Source organism: Monodelphis domestica, chromosome 3, assembly GCF_027887165.1.
Source record: "Monodelphis domestica isolate mMonDom1 chromosome 3, mMonDom1.pri, whole genome shotgun sequence".
NCBI classification, from domain to species: domain Eukaryota; kingdom Metazoa; phylum Chordata; class Mammalia; order Didelphimorphia; family Didelphidae; genus Monodelphis; species Monodelphis domestica.
The window spans coordinates 327429169-327450301 of record NC_077229.1 but is presented as its reverse complement, the minus strand read 5'-3'; the positions used below and the strand labels follow the sequence as shown (position 1 = coordinate 327450301).

The 21133-nt window shown below is 33.0% G+C and overlaps 1 protein-coding gene across 2 annotated transcripts in view; it reads right to left on the bottom strand.

Annotated features, from left to right (window-relative positions):
• HNF4G (hepatocyte nuclear factor 4 gamma) overlaps nucleotides 1-21133 on the bottom strand; it is a 185171-nt gene that overhangs the window by 10960 nt on the left and 153078 nt on the right. The window contains exons 1-5 of one of the 2 annotated variants that reach the window (XM_007486937.2): nucleotides 12892-13108; nucleotides 10884-11055; nucleotides 7579-7673; nucleotides 4516-4622; nucleotides 706-861 (exon numbers count right to left, since the gene is read on the bottom strand). In XM_007486937.2, coding sequence (XP_007486999.1) covers nucleotides 706-861; nucleotides 4516-4622; nucleotides 7579-7673; nucleotides 10884-11055; nucleotides 12892-13012 — 651 coding nt within the window. In that variant the 5' untranslated portion in view covers nucleotides 13013-13108. Of the gene's footprint in view, nucleotides 1-705; nucleotides 862-4515; nucleotides 4623-7578; nucleotides 7674-10883; nucleotides 11056-12891; nucleotides 13109-21133 lie in introns of those variants that run through there. The other variant, XM_007486938.2, reaches the window with a different exon arrangement.

The window sequence follows — 21133 nt, the reverse complement described above, 5'->3', positions numbered from 1 at the left end:
TCACACATCTGATTGGAGGCAGAACCAGTACTGGAACTCCAGTATTGATCCTGTGCTCTTTCTATTCTGCTCTGAGGCCTCCCTGTCCTTGTTATTTAAATAGAATCTTAGAATTGCAAGGTACTTCAGAGGTCATATAATCTAACCTTCTTTACCTGAAGCATAGATCTCCTCTATAATACTTCAGTCAAAAGGTCAAGCAGTTTTATTGGCCAAATTCAGTACTTCTAGAACTTGAAATAGTTTTTAGGACTTCCTTTGTATGAGAAATTTCAAAGCTGTCCAAACTGTACAGTTAAAAAATACTGCATTTTGATCTTTACTCTAAGGTATCTCTTTAAGAAGTTTTAATTCATATAATTCTTTGACTTACAAGAAAAAAAAAAGAATAACCAACATCCCTGTGAGTGATAGAAAAAAACAGCAGCAGCACTATTTGATGATTGCATGAAGACTACACACACATAAACACAGACACACAAATACACACACATTTGCTTGCAACATTCATTTAATGTGATAAAATAACCATATAAACCTTGTGTCTAGAATCCCAGGGAAAAAGTTACTAAACATCTACTTGTCTCCGGGAAAATATTTTAAACCTTATTAAAAATAATAAAGGCTGCTCGTCGATCTAATTTAATGAGTAGAAATACTAATCCAACAGTTCATATTTGTTTTTAGGATTGGCTTACTGTGTACCTGATCATCCAATGGTAACTCACAGAAGGCTGGGATATATTTAGCCCACTCCACCAGGACTAATAGCTGCTGCTTCATAGATTCACAGACATCACCAATACTTGCAATTTTCTTAACATTTATGTCAGTATTTGCATTGGGGCTTGAAACTGGAATCTACAACAAGAAGAACATAACATTCAGCAGTTACATAAATACTTTTAAACTCAATATTTTTATTGGCCAATTGTTAATAAGCAACTGAGACTATGATAATAAAAGTCAAAATACCTTGACATTATGCATATGTTTGCTCTTCTTCCTGTATGAGGTTGTTCAAAAGAGAACTTCAGTTCAACAAATAATAAATGGGAAGCCACTTTGTGTAAGGAATTCTGTTAGGTCTTATTCATTGATAGGGTTACTTGATGTGGCATCACGCATTGTTCAGTTATTTTGCTGGTAATATATATATATGTATATATATATATATATATATATATATACACATATACACATACATAATGACAAAATATATGTATTTATATGCACATATATATGTATATTTGTTGGTTGCCCAAACTATCTTTCTATCATCATTATAATTACCTCCTTTTCACCCTGTTATCCATTTAGACTAGTTTGTTTCTTTATTTTACATATACATATACACACCAACATGGGCACATGCACACACACAATATACCATCTCCTATCTTCATTCCTTTTGCAATAGCATCCCCAAAGCCTGGAATTTATTCACTACTTCCTTATTTCTAACTTAGATAATTCTCATCCTTCCAGAACATTTTTTTCCTATATATTCTTTCCTGATCCCTCAAACTATTAATTTTCTCCCTCTCAAATCATCATGTATTTAACTATTTTAGACTTATTCTCCTTAGATTTATTCTATATTTAGTTATATAAAATATGTACATGTAGATCTTAAATTGTGGTCTCCTTTATTAGAGCCTAAGCTCCATGAAGGTAGGGAGGGGCTGGTTGATTCATATTTGTATCCCCAAGACTTAGCATAGTACCTGAAACAGGTACAAATGCTTAATCAAGACTTGCTGATTGTTTGATATAATTTCTTTGTAATGTAGGACATTTATAATTTTGGGGGGTGGAGAGTGACTTAGGTTACTTCTCATTCAAAATAACTTTTCCCCGAGATGTGTGGCCCAGGGCCAGTTAAATGCTAGGGTTTGCTCTCTGAATGAGAAAAAAAAACTGTTTCAACTACAGAAATTCATTAACAAGTTGTGAAAGATTTCGGTTTCAGTAGACAAACTATATCAAAGTGCCATGCCAAGTTTAAGTAATAAAGTCAGTGCAATACTAAAGCTGCTAGAAGCCCAGTAAATATAAACAAAGGACTATGTTTTTTACACAGGTAACTAGGTAGAACAGTGGATAAAGCTCTGGACCTGGAGTCATGATTATATGAGTTAAAATCCTAACTCAGACACTTACTAGCTGTGTGACCTGGGCAAATCATTTACCCCTTGTCTGTTTCAGTTTCCTCATCTGTAAAATAGGGGCAATGATAGTAACACCCCGGATTGTTGTGAAACAAAATGAGATAATATTTGTAAAGGTATATATATATATATATATATATATATATATATATATATATACACACTTAAAGTGTAATATAATTTTGCCAATACTGTGTTAGGGAATTAAGTCTAAAGAATAAGCATTTTAGCTTATTTACATTCAACACCCATTAAGTGTCTCCTATATTCAAAGCACTTTCTGAGTCTTATGGAAATAAAACTTATATTAAAGATAGTAAAAGTAAAGAATAGCAATTATAAATTTATCCTAAGATATTGACATTTAAATGATGTAAAATTTTAATGACTGAGCTTAGTGCTTAGCAAAAATAATAGAAGAAAATAGGAAGGCACTAATTATTTTTTAACAATTAGCCACCCAGGAACCAGTACTGCAATGAATCCTCTCCCCTATTTAACAAAACTTGTCTTTGGTGTATATTGTATTATTTTCATATTATTAATTACAACATTCACTTGGTGGAGCATTTAATGCTGATTACTAGAGATGCCAAGTTTTCTAGTTATAACTTTAGAAATATTATCCCCTGATAGAGCTTACTGTGACTGAGAGGGTGTCAAAGCAATTAATTTATAGAAAAATCAGTGGTAGGCTTAAATTTCATGCAATAATGACTTGTTAAAAATCTACTGTATTCCAGTTTATAAACTGGTGACTCTGAAAGCTAACCTTACATCCAAGTGGACCTACAGTCCAGTGACACTGGCTTCTCTTCTATACCTTGAGCAAGATCCTCTATCTATTGCCTCTGGCCCATGTAAACAATTTTCACTGGCTGTCCTCCTTGCTTGAAATACTTTCCATCAACATCTCTGCATCCTGGATTCCCTGGCTTCTTTCAAGTATCTGCTAAAATCTATGTTCTACATGAAGCCTTTCCTGATCTCCCTTAATTCTAGTGTCTTCCCTCTGATGATTATTTCCAATTTATCTCAATTTGTATCTATTCATCTCCAATTTATAAGTCTTGTTTTTTACATAGTTGTTTGAATATTATTTCCCCAATTGGACTGTGAGCTTCTTGAGAACAGGGACTGTCTTATGCCTTTCTTTGTATGTCTAGTGTCTTACATAGAGTACATACTTAATAAATGCTTATGAGTGATTGAAATCAATATATCTAAAATGATCTAGTAAAGTGAAAAAATCATGATTTGACATTCTAAGCTTCTATTTTAAAAAATGTAATGACTTCTAAAAATACTCTATATATGATACATTTGTCTATGTGATATCCTCACTTTTTTACCTATAGTTGAGGATAAAAAGTATCAGATGCTTTATCCCAGATACAGAATCACAAAATGCAAAAGCAAAATTGATCCTCTCCTAGATTTCTTAGAAAAATGTTTCCTAGTGGATGTACCTCTCTTTGTAATTCTGTTTCTACCCAAGTTGGAAACTAATATTACTGAATTTAGTAGGCAAAATGAACACAAAAGGTGGAAGTCAAAGTTGATAATTCTATTTATATTCATAAAAACAAAGTCATGGATTCATTTTATCCACATTTCCTTGAGTAACAAATACAATGGCAAGAATACGCATTTATAAAGCTTCCAGGGAAATATCTTCCCAAATTAGTGAGATATATTTTTAAAAAACCTTCTTTCTAGCACTAACAACTCTTTGCCCCTCAGAATAAAAAAAATCTGCAGAAAGTTCAACTGATTCTTATTCCTCAACCCTATACAGATAATATTTAGACCTTAAAAGAAGTCCAAAGATTTTTATGAGGAAAAGTCCATGTAAAATCATAGCCAAGAGCACACTCAAAGACCAGCAAGGAATAACCTCAAAACACTTAAGTGACCAACCTGATTAGTCAGCTTGAAGTTCTTTCTACTCTCATCCCCTCCTAAATTAAGCCAAAATAGAAAACCAGTGCCCTCACCTAGGATTGAGCCATGGCTCATCCCTTTTGCCTACTACTTCCTCTTCCCTACTCCAGTTCTGGGGAATGCTTCATCTTGGTACTCAAGGTTTTCTTTAGGTTCATCATGACCAGCAACTAGATAATAAAATAAATCTACATAGGTTTATTTTTGAATGATTCCTTCAAACTTGGCAGTATGTCCACAAATAAAGACCTTTAAACCCCAAGAAACTGCAGCCTCCAACACATCAACCTCATAATTGGTGCTATCTTCCACCTCCCTGATGAAACATTGCCCAGTAAACCAAATATTAGTCTCCTTCAAGCAGGATGAGAGATGAGGGTGACATGTATCTAGTACATACCTGACGAGAAAGAGCTTCGGCTTGTGCCAAGGTATTAATAGAGGGAATGTTGCTGCCTTCAAAGTTGTTTCTCCTTGTGCTTATCCTATCTCGTTCATTTTGCACAGCTAGAAAGCAATAAGCACATGATTTATTTACTTGAAAGTTATGTGTACACAGATATGTGGCAGGGATATGGGATTCAGAACAACAATAGTTTACACTTACATAGTATTTTAAAGTTTGCAATGTCTATATTATTTTGTTTGATTCTAAGGCAGCATTGGGGAATAGGTAATTTATCATCCCCATCTTACATAAGAGGAAACAGAAACTCAAAAGAGGTTAATTTATTTGCCCAGAGTCACAAGGATGGTCAGCAATAGAATGCGAATTTGAACCAAGATCTTCAGATTACAAGTGGATCCATTTTTCCCAGTATCACTTTGCTACCAGACCTAAGTGGTAGAAAGCCCTGAGAAGGGCAACCCTGAAAAGTGGGAAGGTATGACTTATATTCTTTTAAGCTAGTATTTGTCACTTTAAAAAGTAGTAACAGACAGCCTTGTCTCCAGAGATAATGAAACTGGGATTTAAGGTGCTTTATGTTACCACATACTGCAGAAAATGTTGAGTCAGCCAATTCTGCCCTGCTATATTTTGAATAGTCTGCATTCTACTCCTTTCTAAGTTAATAAAACTATAAGATAACTAGAGAAAAGGAATTGCCAGTGATGCTGACTAGGTCAAAGAGTAGAACACATTCACTGACAGAAGATGTGAGTCATGGAAATTCTAAAATTTCTTTTCTTCCTGTGAGAAACATCATGGCAAGAATAGGAAATAAACTAAATCTATTCTTATGGTAATTTTAATGTTGTGATTCTCCTTGGGGATCCTGAATTTTTGAGGAGTTCACTAAACATTAGTGCAGGAAAAAGTTTCCAGCAGGTGGCTTTTTCCCTCTAAGACTCCAGAACGGTAGAGGAGAAAAAAAGGGGGTTCTTGAAAGCTAAGAAATCTCAATGACTGCCCTTGGATCTCCTGAGAGAAACCAAGCTTACGTCATTCATCTGAGAGAGGACAAAAAGACAAACTATGTAAAATTGCATTTCCCATAAATGATTACACAGATTTGGGTAAAAAAAGTATAAAAAAAGCTCTGAAGAAAGATTTTATTAAGTTACATATGTGTGATCAAAAAAAAAGGAATCTTAGTGTCTTTTAGGTATAGTGTATACAGTCACATCTACTTTATTCAGGATGACACCCTTCGGTCCCTAAGTAGTCCTTCACTTGAATCACCTAGATAAGCAATTTTGGAAAACTGGTTATATAGATTGACTAGCTGCCCTACAGAGAGAGAGATGATAGATGACAGAGAGAGAACCAGAGACAGACAAACAGACAAATGTGTATGTCTTTCATGTTTTGCTGCATATATCTAGTATTAGATTATCGTGTCATTTGATTAGATAATTTTTATAAAACAAACCTACATGCATAGCAGAATTTAGAAGAGACATGCCCACCACTACAAGTCAATATAGCATAGTAGAAACAGTACTAAGTCCAAGGACCCGAGTTTGAATCTTAAATTTGCTACCTATGAGTTTGGTTTGATATATCTGGGTTACGTTCTCCTTAATTGTAAAATAAGGTGCTCAGATTAAAATAATGACTGAGATCCCTTACAACTTTGCATTCTATGATCTATTAATAATCAATTACATGATCAAAGGAGGGAAGCCATGATTTTTTTAAGAAGTTAACTTTTTTACCCAATTGAAAATGAGTTTTTATTATTGTTAAAGAATATTTACTGGTAAAGTCTACCCTTGTCCTTTTTTGTTAACTAAGCTGTTACTTTTCAGAGGAAAACATTCATGGAGCAAAGATAAATAAGAAATTGGATCATGAGATTCTGAGTTTCTTTTAGGAGCAATCTTTAAATAAAAATTAAAAAATCTAATAGTGTGGAGAATTGTGCATTCTTCAAACATCTTCTGAATTAATTCCTGAATACATATGTTTTCACAAAATAATTTTCATATATAAAAATTAAGTTTATCAACTTTTTTAAAAACCCCTTACCTTCCATTTTAGAATCAATACTGTATATTGGTTCCAAGGAAGAAGAGTGATAAGGACTAGGCAATGGGAGTTAAGTGAGTTGCCCAGGGCCACATAGCTAAGAAGTGTCTGAGGCCAGATTTGAAGGCAGACCTATTTTTAAAGTTTTCTTATTCAATGGAATTAATACTTAAATAATAGTTCTGGTTAAAGCAGAAGTCATAATTTCTAGATTATCACAAAATAATTATTTACATTTTACATGTTCTTAATATATATTTAAATGTACACATAACATAAATATACATTTAAAAAAGGCAAGAGCCTCAGTTTTAAAAAAAAATTAGAACCAAGATGAAGGATTAGGGTTGGTGGTGAGACTTTGTAGTAATCATTCACTAAGTCACCAGTTGATTTCTTAACCTAATAAAGTATAATCTTTTAGATAACTGTTGTGTTAAAAAATATTGCAAGTAGTATAATGTTGCTGCTTAAAGCTATGTGATTTTTAGTTTTCTACTTTCTTTTGTGGGCACTATGCTGACAAAATTAAGAAAAAATTTGAAATTTAAACAGGGACAGAAAATGGGTGTATAATGGTTTTCTTTGGCAAATTTATCACTTTAACGTGAAAATTCTTTGGTTAAGTGCTTCATTTTTGGACCTTCCTTTTTGTGTGTGGTATACATGCTGTGAAACTGATAGGCAGAAAATGTTGTTCCTATTATGGGTTTTCAAATGCTCTGAGTTTTTTGAACACGTATGTTCTTAAATATATCCTATTTAGTATGTAGGAAAATACATCAGAAAGATCATTTTATATCTATTATTTAATCTGGAAGTGAATTTTACAATACTATTATTTAAAATTAAAAATTGATGATTTAAACCATGTTGGTAAAATCACTGTAACCTGCTGTTAGTTTGTCTTTTCTTTTCTTAACACTAAATTGAGGCTTCATTTGGATGATGATTATGTTGCTAGGCATATTCCAACAAAAGAAACATTACCTTCTCTCTTCATTCCTGCTCGAAAACACTTTTTTAAACGACAATATCTACACTGATTCCTCTTGTCTTTGTCAACAACACACTGTCTGCTGAACCTATATCATTAGGGAAAAGATGGTAAATTATTCTTTTGTTAAATCCTATGTAGTAAGAAAAATAGAATACATTAATGCATGTAAATATTTATATACATTTGGAATAAATGCATATATGCACATATATTTATATTAAGTATATTAAATATTTTAATAATTTTATATAGTATATTCATAAATATTAAACACCGTGAGCATAGATGCATAATGAAATTGAATTCAATGAAAAGACCGAGTCATTCCCATTAACTATGTATTGTCTATAAGGACCCTGATATCATTGCAGATCTGGAAATCTCACCCTTTGTGGATCCATTATAAATATGAGTTAAAACCATCACATAGTTTATATAGTTGTTACCACATAGACATGATGATAGCCAGAATGTGTCATTAAAAGCAAACCTAGAAAAATGATACTTCCACCCTTAAGCTTCCTACTACATGATGCAGGTAGAACAGAGAGAATCTAGCATCACATATGACAAAGGAGCCCAGAGTCCTGGGATAGATAATCAAACAGTGGACCAAAAATAAAAGATTCTTACTTCAAGTCTTGCCTCTGATTCTCATTATGTTACTGTAATGATGGATGAGTTACTTAACTTTACTGAATTTATTTGAATTACAAAATGAAGATGATGATAATTATATTATTTATCTCAACAGCTTGTTGTGGGAAAGTTTTATAATTATATATATATATATGTATATACAAAATATTTATCTGTGTATATTTGTATAAATCTGTGTGTGTGTGTGTGATGATCAGTTGTTTCAGTTGTGCTTGACTCTGTGATCCCATTGGACTTTTCTTGCCAAAGATATTGGGTACTTTGTCATTTCCTTCTCCAGTTCATTTTACAGATTTAAAAAATGAGGCAAAAAGGATTAAGTGCTTTGGTCTGAGTCCCATGGCTAGTAAGTGTCGGAGACAACATTTTACTCAGATCTTATTGACTCCAGTCTTAGCACTCCATCCACTAAAACATCTAGATGCCATATATATGTAACTTATTGTTATTCCCCTCATTTCCTCAAATCTTATTTCTACAATTTACTACAAAGCAAAAGAAGTTAAAACTAACCAAATGAAGTTTAATTTAAATATAAAAGAATACACCTGTTTACTCATATTGAAATGGTCATTTTTGTAATTGTTTTCCCTCCATGACTTCTTTAGTTATCTCCCTTGAGAGTAAAAGAGTATATTTTTATGTTCTAAAGTTCAAATAAATTGTTTGGCCACTTAAAACAAATATTTGAGACTAAGGTAATGGTACCAAAAAAGAATTCAGAAAATAAGTTGGTTTTATCTCAGGCCAAGGGAGAAAAAAAAACAAAAACTATTTAACTAAATTGACTGATACCTTTAAGAAGCTCAAAAGGCATCCACAAATGAGGAAATCCAGGTTAGTGAAATTCTAGGTAACCAATAATTCTAACTAGAGAAAGCGACAAATTGTCATTCTGTCAATTTAGAAGAGATGGAATACTGACTGTGGGAGTATAGTTTAAGGTACAAAGTTAAAGAAATGTATTTGAAACTAGCACTAATTAGTCTTTTTAAAAACATTCCCTTTATTTTCAATGTCTCTTGACCTTTGCTCATAAAAAATCCTAAAACTTCAAAGTGAACTAATGTATAGAATTTGTCCAATTTCAATTTTTTTTTCAAAAAAGTGATTGATTTGATGGACAGCAAGAATTTAATTTGGAATTTGTCTTAAGTCCCGAAATTTACTACAGAAACCACGACCCCACTTTAGAGAGAATAGATTAACAAACTTCTGCTAGTTAAGTATGCTACTTTTGCCCTTTCATGAGATATAAGGCTAAATTTTTTTCAATCCAAATGGCAGTATCTAAAATAGATACATTTCTGAAAAAATAGATATTATATTTTCAGGTGGAAATTAATTGTATTTCACATTTGTTAGGACAATTTGGTATTTAAAGTAATTATGTGATAAATTAAGTATTCTTAAATTTATCAGACATTTAAATTTAGGTTTTCCAATATAAGGTAAGATTAAATTGGAAGTATTTTTTAATTAAGAAAAAATTTTAAATGTGAGAAAATATTTATTTTTAAAGCACAGCAACACACTTGAAACAGAGCAGCAGAACTCAGCTGATTTCTTTTTTTTGAGATGTCAATAATAAAGAGATTTAAGGCACTAACATGCTATTGTGAATACAACCAAAGTAAGATGAAATTGTTGATTTCTTAGCATTTATTTGTGTCCCAAAGGACCCAATGAATTTGCTTTTCATCAGCAAGGGAAACACAACAACATTATCCCCATTCTAACCTTGCCTTTTGTAAGATGGCACATATTTATAAAAGAGAAAGGTAACATATATTCAAGCCCTGGTTTAATTAGATAACCAAAGTGTCACACTTTATACTCTACCACTAGGTGCTAATTTTAGAAAGAATAGAAAAATAATAGTTCACATTAATACAGCATTTTTGCTTTCTATACAAAACTCTTGTGAGATTCTGTGAATATACTTATCCTTGTTTTACAGAGGACACTAAGATTAAGTGCACATTCTAGGCCCAAGAGTTATAAGATTCTTCATTATTGGGGGCAGCGGGTTAGCTCAGTGGATTGAGAGCCAGGCCTAGAGACTGGAGGTCCTAGGTTGAAATCTGGCCTCAGACACTCCCCAGCTGTGTGACCCTGGGCAAGTCACTTAACTCCCATTGCCTAGCCCTTACCACTCTTCTGCCTTGGAACCAATACACAGTATTAACTCCAAGAAGGAAGATAAGGGTTTAAAAAAAAAAGATTCTTCATTATTCTTTCCACAGTACTATACTTGCTCTCACATACAAGACAGATGTGATACACTGAAGTCATGAAAGTTTTTTTTTAATGACCTCCAAATTTCATTTCTTGTCATTACATAGTCTATCTTAAATATCTATTTACCTGGGGGGAAAGTATGGTAGAGAACATAAATTTCACCTTTTTGTGCTAAATGTTAATATTTTATTTTTCCTGAACATTAAAAAGCCAGAGGATTATATTGTGCATGTGTGAGTGTGTGTGTGTGTGTGTGTGTGTGTGTGTGTGTGTGTGTGTGTGTGTACAAGCTATATGTGACTTGTTGTTGCAGAAATATTTTTTACGGAAGCCTAGGAACCTCTGAAGCTCATCTAGTACGTTTCTGTCTTGCAAAATGTGGCATTTCAAGTACCTGCAGGAATAAACGTGACTCTTCCGAATGCTCCGTCTGAAGAAACCTTTGCACCCATCACAACTTGAGGCACCATAGTGTTTTCCAGTTGCTCGATCTCCACATATGGCACAAAGACTATTGACTCCGTTGTCTGGAGTATTCATGCTCGTTTGTTCAGTGGCAGAACCGTCTTTTAGGGAAGAAAATGATATACTCTAATTGGAGTAAATTGCTTATATTGATTTCTTCAGTAAATATTTCTCACGTACTCTTCACATTTTAACCAAATATTCAATGTAATTTGATAAGAATTCAGAACCATTGAAATAAATAACAATAAAACAGAAAACCACTCTGTTTGGGGCCTGAAAGGAGCCTTAAAGATATATTTTCCAGGTTTTTCATTTTGTATAGACTGAAAGTAAAGCCTAGAATAGTTCAGGTACTGTCCCAAGGTCACAAAATGAATTAGAAACAGAGTTTGAACTAGAATTCAGGTTTCTCAACTCTCACTGCAGTATTCAACCAACTGTGCCGTACTGTATTTTCTAAAACCATAAAAAATATTTTTATGGACATATAAAAGAAAATGTTGTTCATAATGAATTTAATTTTTATAAAATGGTGCATTAGAGCCTAAAAGTAAGAAAAGGGAGAAAAATAGAATGTTAAAAATTAGACATTTCTAAACATCATGTTCTATACAACCTGACAAGTTTATATTAATTTTTAACTGGGATATTCATACGACTTATGACATAATTTATAAGAGTATGGAATGAACAGTTTTACTGATAATTGGAATATATCTGTTGTAGATGGTGTGATTTTAATGTATTTTCTTCTGTTTAGATTTGCAAAGGTACATCAGTTGATATAAATTTTTAAATTGTTGTTACTAAATAATATATAGGTTATAATGCACTGTATGTTATTTGTCACTACATGAATTGACTCATATGAAGGTAAGGCACCAAAATCTAAATGAAGAACTTTAGTACAAGTTTATTTAAGCTATTTCATTTTACTTAATGAAAAAAAAAAGACATTTTAGAATTCCATACTGAAAAAAAGAACTTTAGGAGAAAATTACTTGAGAAAATCAAATTTAAAGGAACACAATTTCTAGAGCACCAGTTTAATGTATGTTACTAGAATTACAATTATACAAACTTATGATATGCTTGAATATTATGAATGCCCTGGATAGATCCACATTCATCAACCTGAAATTCCATACAGATATCTATAAATACCCTAAAACAACCTCGTGAATTATAAGTAGTTAATAAAATCGGCAGACATAATTTAAATACATTTCTAAATAGGGTTGTTTATCTGATGAAGTATATTGTCAATTTAAACAATAATAGCAAACTAAATTCTGTATAGACATTTACTCCAATCTGATTTAAAGTTAAAGTGTTACACAAGAAAAATAACAAGAGCTTCTTTTGGCTAAGCATTAGCTCGTAAGGAGGCATTCTGATAAAAACTTCAGTCCCTTCCATATTATTGATCTTTAGAAAAAGCAATATTTAGATGTATAATATTTTCTCACTAAAATAGTCAATAATAAGATCTCTATGGATGATAACTAATGGGGCCAGCAAATCAGTAAAATATTTTAAAATATCTTATTAGACTTTGTTATACCTCTAATGCCTAACATTGTTCTCCCCCAAATATTTAATGATAGGAAATTATTATTACTTCGTGCTATAATTTATAGTCAATTAAAGAGCTGCCCAAAGTTCCCCTTCCCTAGCCCTATCTAACTAGCTTATGACAGGGCACTGCTGTTACTTTATTACTTTGAACGAGGATTTGCTTTTTTAAGTAAACCTACCCTTAAGTTCTGAACTCAGATTTTGTGATGAAGTGTAAAGACCATGATTGTTGCCATAAAAGTGGTTCCCACATTCCCCACTAAAACAATATGCCACTACCAAGTTGTTTTGCCCAGTTTAACTTTTCCTGTTAGCTTCTTCCTTTATGACACATCAATGAGTAGAGGAGAACTCACCACCACTTGAATTGTAGAGAATCTGCATAGTTTCAAATTCCAAAGTAGTATAAGTTGGGTCTAAGACTTCACTGTAGTTTGCTATCTCCATATCCAGGATTGGTTCTGATCCCCTCATCATTGAATTGAGGAATTCACAAGCAAGTGTCCCAGGAGATCCAGGGTAAGGGAGTGTGAGATGACTGTTTTGCTTGCAGTCCCTGATTGATCATCCAAAGTTAACTGTAACTTAGTGACTTATGTGCTGCAATGGGAGGAGCTGTAAAACTGTAAACTGTTTCTACAAGGCACTTTCTGCTTGTTTTTTTTTTCTTTTATGGTATACGAAAGCAATTTCTTGTGATAATCTTGGAATGTTTCATGGAACAACTACTCTTATCAGAAATACTTAGTGGCCCAGTAAGATTTCTTAAATTGATTTACAGCAAAAGATAACTGATGCCAGTGACAGAGAGGCTGAAAAAAATAACTTTGGGGTTTCAAACTATAGCTTGAAATTATTTTTTAAAAATTGAAATTAACCTAGTTGGTTTTAGCGCTAGGGGAGTAGTTGAAACTTGATAAGAATTATAAATGGCTTTATTCATACGCTATTTAAATCTAGGGAACATTTTCAGGGATTATTAAGCCCTTAGAATAAGGTTAACTGTCAGTGACTTAAACTGAGTTCAGAACTTCCTGATTCTCTTGCTGGGTGTGAAGGATCAAATTTTTCTACCCATAAAATGATAATAATGTTTTTTAAGCTTTTACAAAAGAATTTGGGATTTAAAATCAGGAGCTATGTGGGTATAACTTCTCTCTTTATATATTTTGATCTATATATCATAATCATCATCATGAGAAACAACATGGAAGAATAGAAGCTGGATTGGATTGGAGTCAGAGGACACAGGTTCTAAACTTGACCAGTTAATACTTGAATCACCTTGAACAATTTGCTTTTAAAGGTCTATGCACCTCAGCTTCCATATGTAAAATTAGGGGCTTTGTTTAAATGGCATATAAGGTCCTGAGCATCTCTAATTTTATCTTATAATAGAAATAAATCATATTTACATAGAAATTCAAGGTTTTAATTGTTCATATATAGAAAGTGATGTGCAGTATAATAGGAGGGTATTTTAGGACTATCTTTGATTTAGTATATATAAAATATTCAAGTAGAAGATTAATAACAAAAGATTATAACAATTTTTCTTCAGCACAATTGAAATTAATGAATATTCTAATTATCTAAGATGTATAAGGTGATTTATTTTAAGGAATGGAAATATAATAAAAACAAAACAGTCCTTGACCTCAAAGAGCATGCATACATCAAAATGAATCATATTTTGACAAATATTTTATTAATTTCTTAGATTAGTTGGCACTTCACTGTCTTTATCAAATGCCTTGTGCCACGGTGTCCAATGAAAATACTATATATTTTCCTTTCCCCTAAAAGTATTGTATTTTGGAAGGACTATCTTAGTTCTAGTGGACACATTTTTATTTGAAAGCCATGCAATTTGTTTTTATTTAAACCAGTGTAAACAAAAATCTTTCACATATGAAAATTCTAAAAAAAAATTATTCTTGCTCTGTGACATTTTATGGAATTCCATTGCCCTCATCTATAAAATGGAAAGAAATACAGAAAATGTGAATATGGTGTAACAGCTCACAATGGCAAAAATGTCAAGTTCTTTTTGTCATGCTCGGTATAATAATACAGTCCTGAAGTTTCATGGAATTCTGAATTTCACAAATGATAAGGCAAGAAACTAATTTTGAAATCAAAGAATTAGAGGCAATTAGGTGGCTCAGTAGTAGATAAAGAGCCAGGCTTGGAGATGGGTAGTCCTGGGTTCAAATCACCCCTAAGAGACTTCATAGCTCTGTGACTGGATAACTTACTTAACCCCAAAGGCCTAATCTCTACTACTCTATGCCCTTGAACCCAATACTTAATATGAATTTTAAGCCAGAAGGCAAGTGTTTGGGGAAAAAAAGGGAAAAAGGACAATTTTAAGAGCTGAAAGGAACCCTTAAGAGATCAAATTTAATCCCTTCTCCTTTTCAGAAAAAGAAACCTTGACCTGGAGAATTTCAAGGAATGTTCCAAATTCTGATAGCTAATATTTAGGAAAGCTGGGCATAGACACAGTTATATCAAATGCTAAGGCAGTGTTCTTCCCACTGGATATACTATGGTAACTAGGGATTATATTACATTAATTTTATGCTTTATTTATATATTTTAATATTTCTCTTTGCTTTAGTATTAATATTTCCTCTTTAAACCTGATTCTTCCTTTCTCTCACTAAATTCAATTAGATTTACTTCAGAATCTTTTTGTGTAGCAGAAGAGAAAATGAAAGACTACAGCATACTGAAAGATTACAGTTTTACAGCTCATTCCCTTGCAGCACATAAGTTACTCAGTTACAGTTAACTTTGGATTATTAAGAACAGGCTGCAAGGAAAACAGACATCACATGTCACTTTGGATCCTCCAGCCTGGGCCTTGTGAATTTCGCTTCTTAATGTTGAGGGTATCAGAACAAACCATAGACACGAAGATAATAAACTACAGTGAAGTCTTAGACTCGGTTGATTTTAGTTTGGAGTAATTATCTTTTCCATATATATATTTCCAGACTGGAAGCTCTAAAGCTTACATTTTATTACAGACAATTTTAAGAATTATTTTCCAAGTTTGTTAGTTTCAAAAATGAGAATGTAATTCAGTATAGATTGTCAGCATTTACTCTGAAGCCTATTTGGATAATAATAAACACATTTTGGACAAGTATCAAAATAATTGAGTTTAGCTTTAATTATAAACATCCACTCAGGCTCAACACATCAAAAGTTTTAATCATCATTTACCCCCTAAAATGGACTTTTATTCAATTTTCCTTGTCTTTCTGATAGTCCTACCATTCTCCTTATCACCTCAAGCTCCAAATGATAGAGTTGTATTGGCTATTTCTTTCTACCTCACTCTACAAATCGAATCAGTTGTTAAGTCCTATTGATTCTTCATTCACAGTATGGCTCACATCAATTTTCTCTCCATTCACATATCCACCACCCCAGTTATGGAATTCATCACCTCTCACCTAAACGATTTAAAAAAACCCTCCTATCTCATCTCTATGACTTCAGTCTCTTTCCCTTTTCAATATATCCCTCTCACAGCTACCAAAAAGATTTTCCTAAGTACAATATGTTACCATGCCATCTCTACTCAAAAACTCTCAGTGGCTACCTAGTACCACCAGAATAAAAGGAAACATGGAATGAATGTTCCTCTATGAGTTAGTTCCAATCTAACTTTCTAGCTTTGTTTCACAATATTCTCAAAAATAAATTCTATATTAAAACTGAAATACTAACTGTAGCTACCTCCTAAAACTAGCATCTCATCTTTTACCTCCATGAAATCTCTGAGAGCCAAGTCACATATCTATTATTCACTTTATCATCATCTCTTACTTCCAGATTAACTTCGAGAGTCCCCTCCTCTATGAAAGTTCTTAATCTCCACCCAGTGCACAGCTGAGTTTTTCTTCTATTTTCCTTGAGCAATTTTCACCTTTCTTTTGACCCATCAAGTTTCTGTTATAATTACCCAAATAATTATCAAGTGATCCATAGTAGCATATAATTTGAAGACTTTGAAAGCTACACACACACACATATATTATATATTATATATATATATACACATATACATATATATGTATATGTATATATTATATGCACACACACTGTGACAGATATAGATATATGGTTTAAATAAAATGAAGTCATTAGTCTACTATTTCTGTACACACAATCACACAAAAACATCAGTTTTTTTTAAACCCTTACCTTCCATCTTGGAGTCAATACTGTGTATTGGCTCCAAGGTAGAAGAGCTGTAAGGGCTAAGCAATGGGGATTAAGTGACTTGCCCAGGGTCACACAGCTGGAAAGTGTCTGAGACCAGATTTGAACCCAGGACCTCCCATCTCTAGACCTGACTCACAATCCACTGAGCCACCCAGCTGCCCCCAAAACATCAGTGTTTTAAAAAAGATTTATACTCATTACTAATTATAGCAGTAGTTCAGAAAATAATGTAAGGAACGTATTTTGTGAATTGTATATATTATAAAGTATACTTACTTTTATCACAGAATCATAAAATTTTAGCAATAGAAAGAACCAGGTATGCCATCTAGTTCATACTATACCTAAAGAATTCCTTCTATGATACCTAATACCTGATAAGTGGTCCCATATAGAACCTTTCCTTGAGGACCCCATTTAAGAGGGGGTCCACTACCTTTGAATGTAGCTCATTCCATTACATCATAGATATAATTAGTAACAAGTTTCCGTTCTCCACACATCAAAGTCTCCTTCTGTTTATCCGCAACATCTAATCATTTCTAGTTTGTCATCTCAGGCCAAGTGGAACAACTATTACATCTCTTCAATATAAAAACTCTTAAAACACTGTAAGAGATCTATTATGTACATCTCAAGCCTTCAACTTATTTTTGTAGGTGATAAAGTCCTTCACACTGATTTCTCTCCTCTTAATATTCTCTAGCTAATCAATGCCCTTCCTAAAATTGGAGCCCAGTAGATACAATATTATAGGTAAAGTTTTAACTGTGGTAGAGTCAAATAAAAGTATCATCTTTCTAATCCTAGATAATGATTTCCCTATTAAGTATAGCTAGTAGATTTTAGTGCCATATTTATTTATATTTATATTTCAGTCTGGTTAAATTCCTAAATCAGTCATATGAACTTCTACATAGCCATGTCATGTCAATTTTCCATTTATGAAACTCTTAATTCAATTGCCTTATTGAATTTCATCTTATTAAATTTGTCCCAATATTCTAATCAGCAAGATTTATGAATCTTGATAAGTTAGCCATTATCTCAGAAGTTTCTCATAGGTTTTTGTCATCTATAAGTTGGGATGCCATCTATAGGGCCAAGTCCAGATACCTAGGGTATTCCTTCAAAGTTGTTATTAAAAAATCAATAATAATCTTTTGAGTCCAGATATTTAACCAGTTCTGAATCCATAAAATTGTACAATTATGTAGATCAGAACTCTCTCAATATTCTATAGTAATGATATAAACATTAGTAAATTATTTCTGAAACATCTGAGTAATAAACTATACTTGTAACTGTCATAAAAAGGAAGTTAGATTATTTTCCATTAACTGTCCTTCATGAATTTATGTGGATTCTGTAAGACTTTCCTTTTATAAATGTTCATTAACCAACACTTTACTAATAAATTCTACATATTTGCCAGAAATCAATTTCAAGCTAAATTCAGTGGTATATAGTATATAGTATCTCTTCTCTCTCTCTCTCTCTTTCTCAGTCTTTGTGTCTCTGCCTCTGTCTGTCTATCTGTCTCTCTGTCTCTTTCTTGCTGACACAGGCTTGTCTCAAATCCTATGGTATCTCTTATATTCTCCACTATTTGTACGGTATTGTGGATACAAATACATACACACATAAACACATATATTTACATCCATATAAAAGAGCTATAAAAGAAATGAAAAAAATGTTAATATTTTATTTAATTAGTTAGGTAGACAAATTCCTTGAATAAACTTGAGAAAAGCATAGGGCAACTAGACATTTAATGACTGACTGAAGTATTGGGCACATTTCTTTTGACCATTAAAAAGCAAGTCATCCAAAAAAGCAGTTATGTGGCTCAGGGGAAAGAGACCCTAGAGTCAGGAGGACTTGGGTTCAAATCTAGCCTCACTCACTTACTACATAAACTCCAATTGCATAGTTCTTCTGTCTTGGAATCAATATTTAGTATCAATTCTAAGAAGGTAAGGCTTTTAAAAAAATAGCCATTTGCACAAATATTCACTACAGAGTCATCTTTGGCATTTAAGAAGTGAGCCAACTATGGAAGAGTTACACAGCTATTGATAACTCCATGATTTCCCTTTCTGCCTCAGTCAGAGGCAGTGGAGTTGAGGAGGGAATCTTCTTCCTTCCTAAACCCTATCGGTAATGCCATCATGCAGTAAAGCAACTTAGCAAATGTGATTCCATTTATCCTGAAGCAATTATCATGAGCACACCATGGGAAGAAAAAGAGCATAACTGTCTTATAAGAGTTGCTGTGGATTGTTTTGGCCATGTTTGAAACAATCACCCCACAAAAAGAGGATTGTCACTGGAATTAGAGGACCTGGATTCAAATCTTGCTTTTGATGCTTAATACCTGTGCTTAGGGACATTAAGTAACTTCTATAACCCTCTTGTCTCTGTAAACCGGTGTCCTCTGCATATAGGTTGCCCTCTGAGGTCCTTTATAGTCCTTTGTATGTGATCTTCTATCTCCACAAATGTGACTCTATTAATTTGCTATTTGTGTTTGTCAGTTCTTCCCACTGATGCTTTTCTATTTTGGGGGGAGTGCAACCCAAATTTTTGTGAAGATGAGAATGATTGGTTTCTATTTTTATTCATCCATTTTGCTAAAAGGCTTTTCTTTGTGTTCATTGTGTTTCCTAGCTAACTACTAGAAGTAAATGTATTAACAAGAATCTGTACATTATACCTTTAGGAATGAAGACCTATCTAGCACCTTTAAGATGCTATGGCGGCCATCAATATCCTAGGCACCAAACTAAAAAGGAGAAGCATGAGATTGTCTGAGTAGCAGGCACTACACAAATATACATTTTTCATGGATAACTCTGTATATACATAAATTCATAACATTATAGATTTGAGGTGGGAAAGGACTTTGAAGATAAATTCCAACCCCTTGAATTTACAGATGATACTGAAACACAGGGGGTGGGGGGAGCTATGACTTGCTCAGGATCTCACTGCTGAAAAATGTCTAACTATGAACTTAGGTCTTTTTAACTTAAATATAGTATCTTATTCATTACAGTGATCCCTCACCTATCAGGGGAGTTATGTTCCAGAGGCCACAGTAATACATGAAAATCTGTGAGGTAGCAAAGTTATATTTATTTCATTATTTGCATCTAGTTTAAGACTTTATAAACTCTTCCCACTCTCCTATAAACCTTTTCCACACTCTTATTAACCTATAGTCATTGAGCCAATCAGCTCCCAGGATATAGAACACAGCTCTGTGATTGGTCACCTTTCATTCCATTAGCCAATAGTGTGTCAAGATAAGTGTAACTCCACAATACAGAATTAGATTAAAAACAAAACAAAAAGCAACCCTCCATACACTGAAGCCAGATAAGTGAACCACAATATAGTGAGGGCCAACTGTATACAACATGTTGCATCACAAGTACTTCCAATCATGAGTTAGAGTAAAATTGGTTTGGAATTGAGGATGAGGTGGGGAGATGCATTGCGTCAATGTTTTACAGATTTCTACCTCAATGATATGAAAATACATTGTAGCTTTTGAGGAAAATCTTCAAAGACAATGGGATTTCTTCAACTGAGCCTATATTTAGTATACATTATTCTTATGCTACAGGACAAGCTCTTCACTCAATAAAATTGTTATTACTGCCTTTATTTGCTCTTATATGTATTTTAAGGAGAAATAAAGATAGTTGTGAAGTCTAAATAAAGATAGAAATCTAGATTATCTCTTTTGATAATGTACCTTCTGTAGGGTAGGAAAAAGGCAATGGTAACAGTAATTACTCTACTTGCTGTTATACTTAAAATATATGTAGTATGTGTAAATTCCTAACTTAATGTACTAAGGTCTGGATTCCTAAGTGGCACTCTACTGTGGTTGGTTCATGGAACACCTTCCATGAGGAGAGCAAAATGTCATTTTTAACTTAACTGTGACCTCATGATTTATAGGAGAAGATGTGTTTTTAGAGCCTGTCAGGACAATTGCCTCAAACTGAAAGGAAATATTACTTCCAGCCAAGCAGTTGATTTCAAATGGAATAACCAGCCAACCTGAAAGATGTTCCTCTGGGAGAAATGATTCTGTAAACTGACGTACAAAATATCATGTTATTTTAAAATTATTTTGAGTAATGCAGCAAGGGATGAAAATGGCACGATACTTAAAGAAGACAACAACTCAGTTCATTATTGACTGTTCAAGATAATAGCAGAAACATTCCTATCTTATCTTTAGGACTATTAAGCCTGTTAACTTGTTCTATACTTTATATTAGATTTAATCATTCCACCAGAGCATGATTTAAAATAGAACACAAGCTAATAAAATCA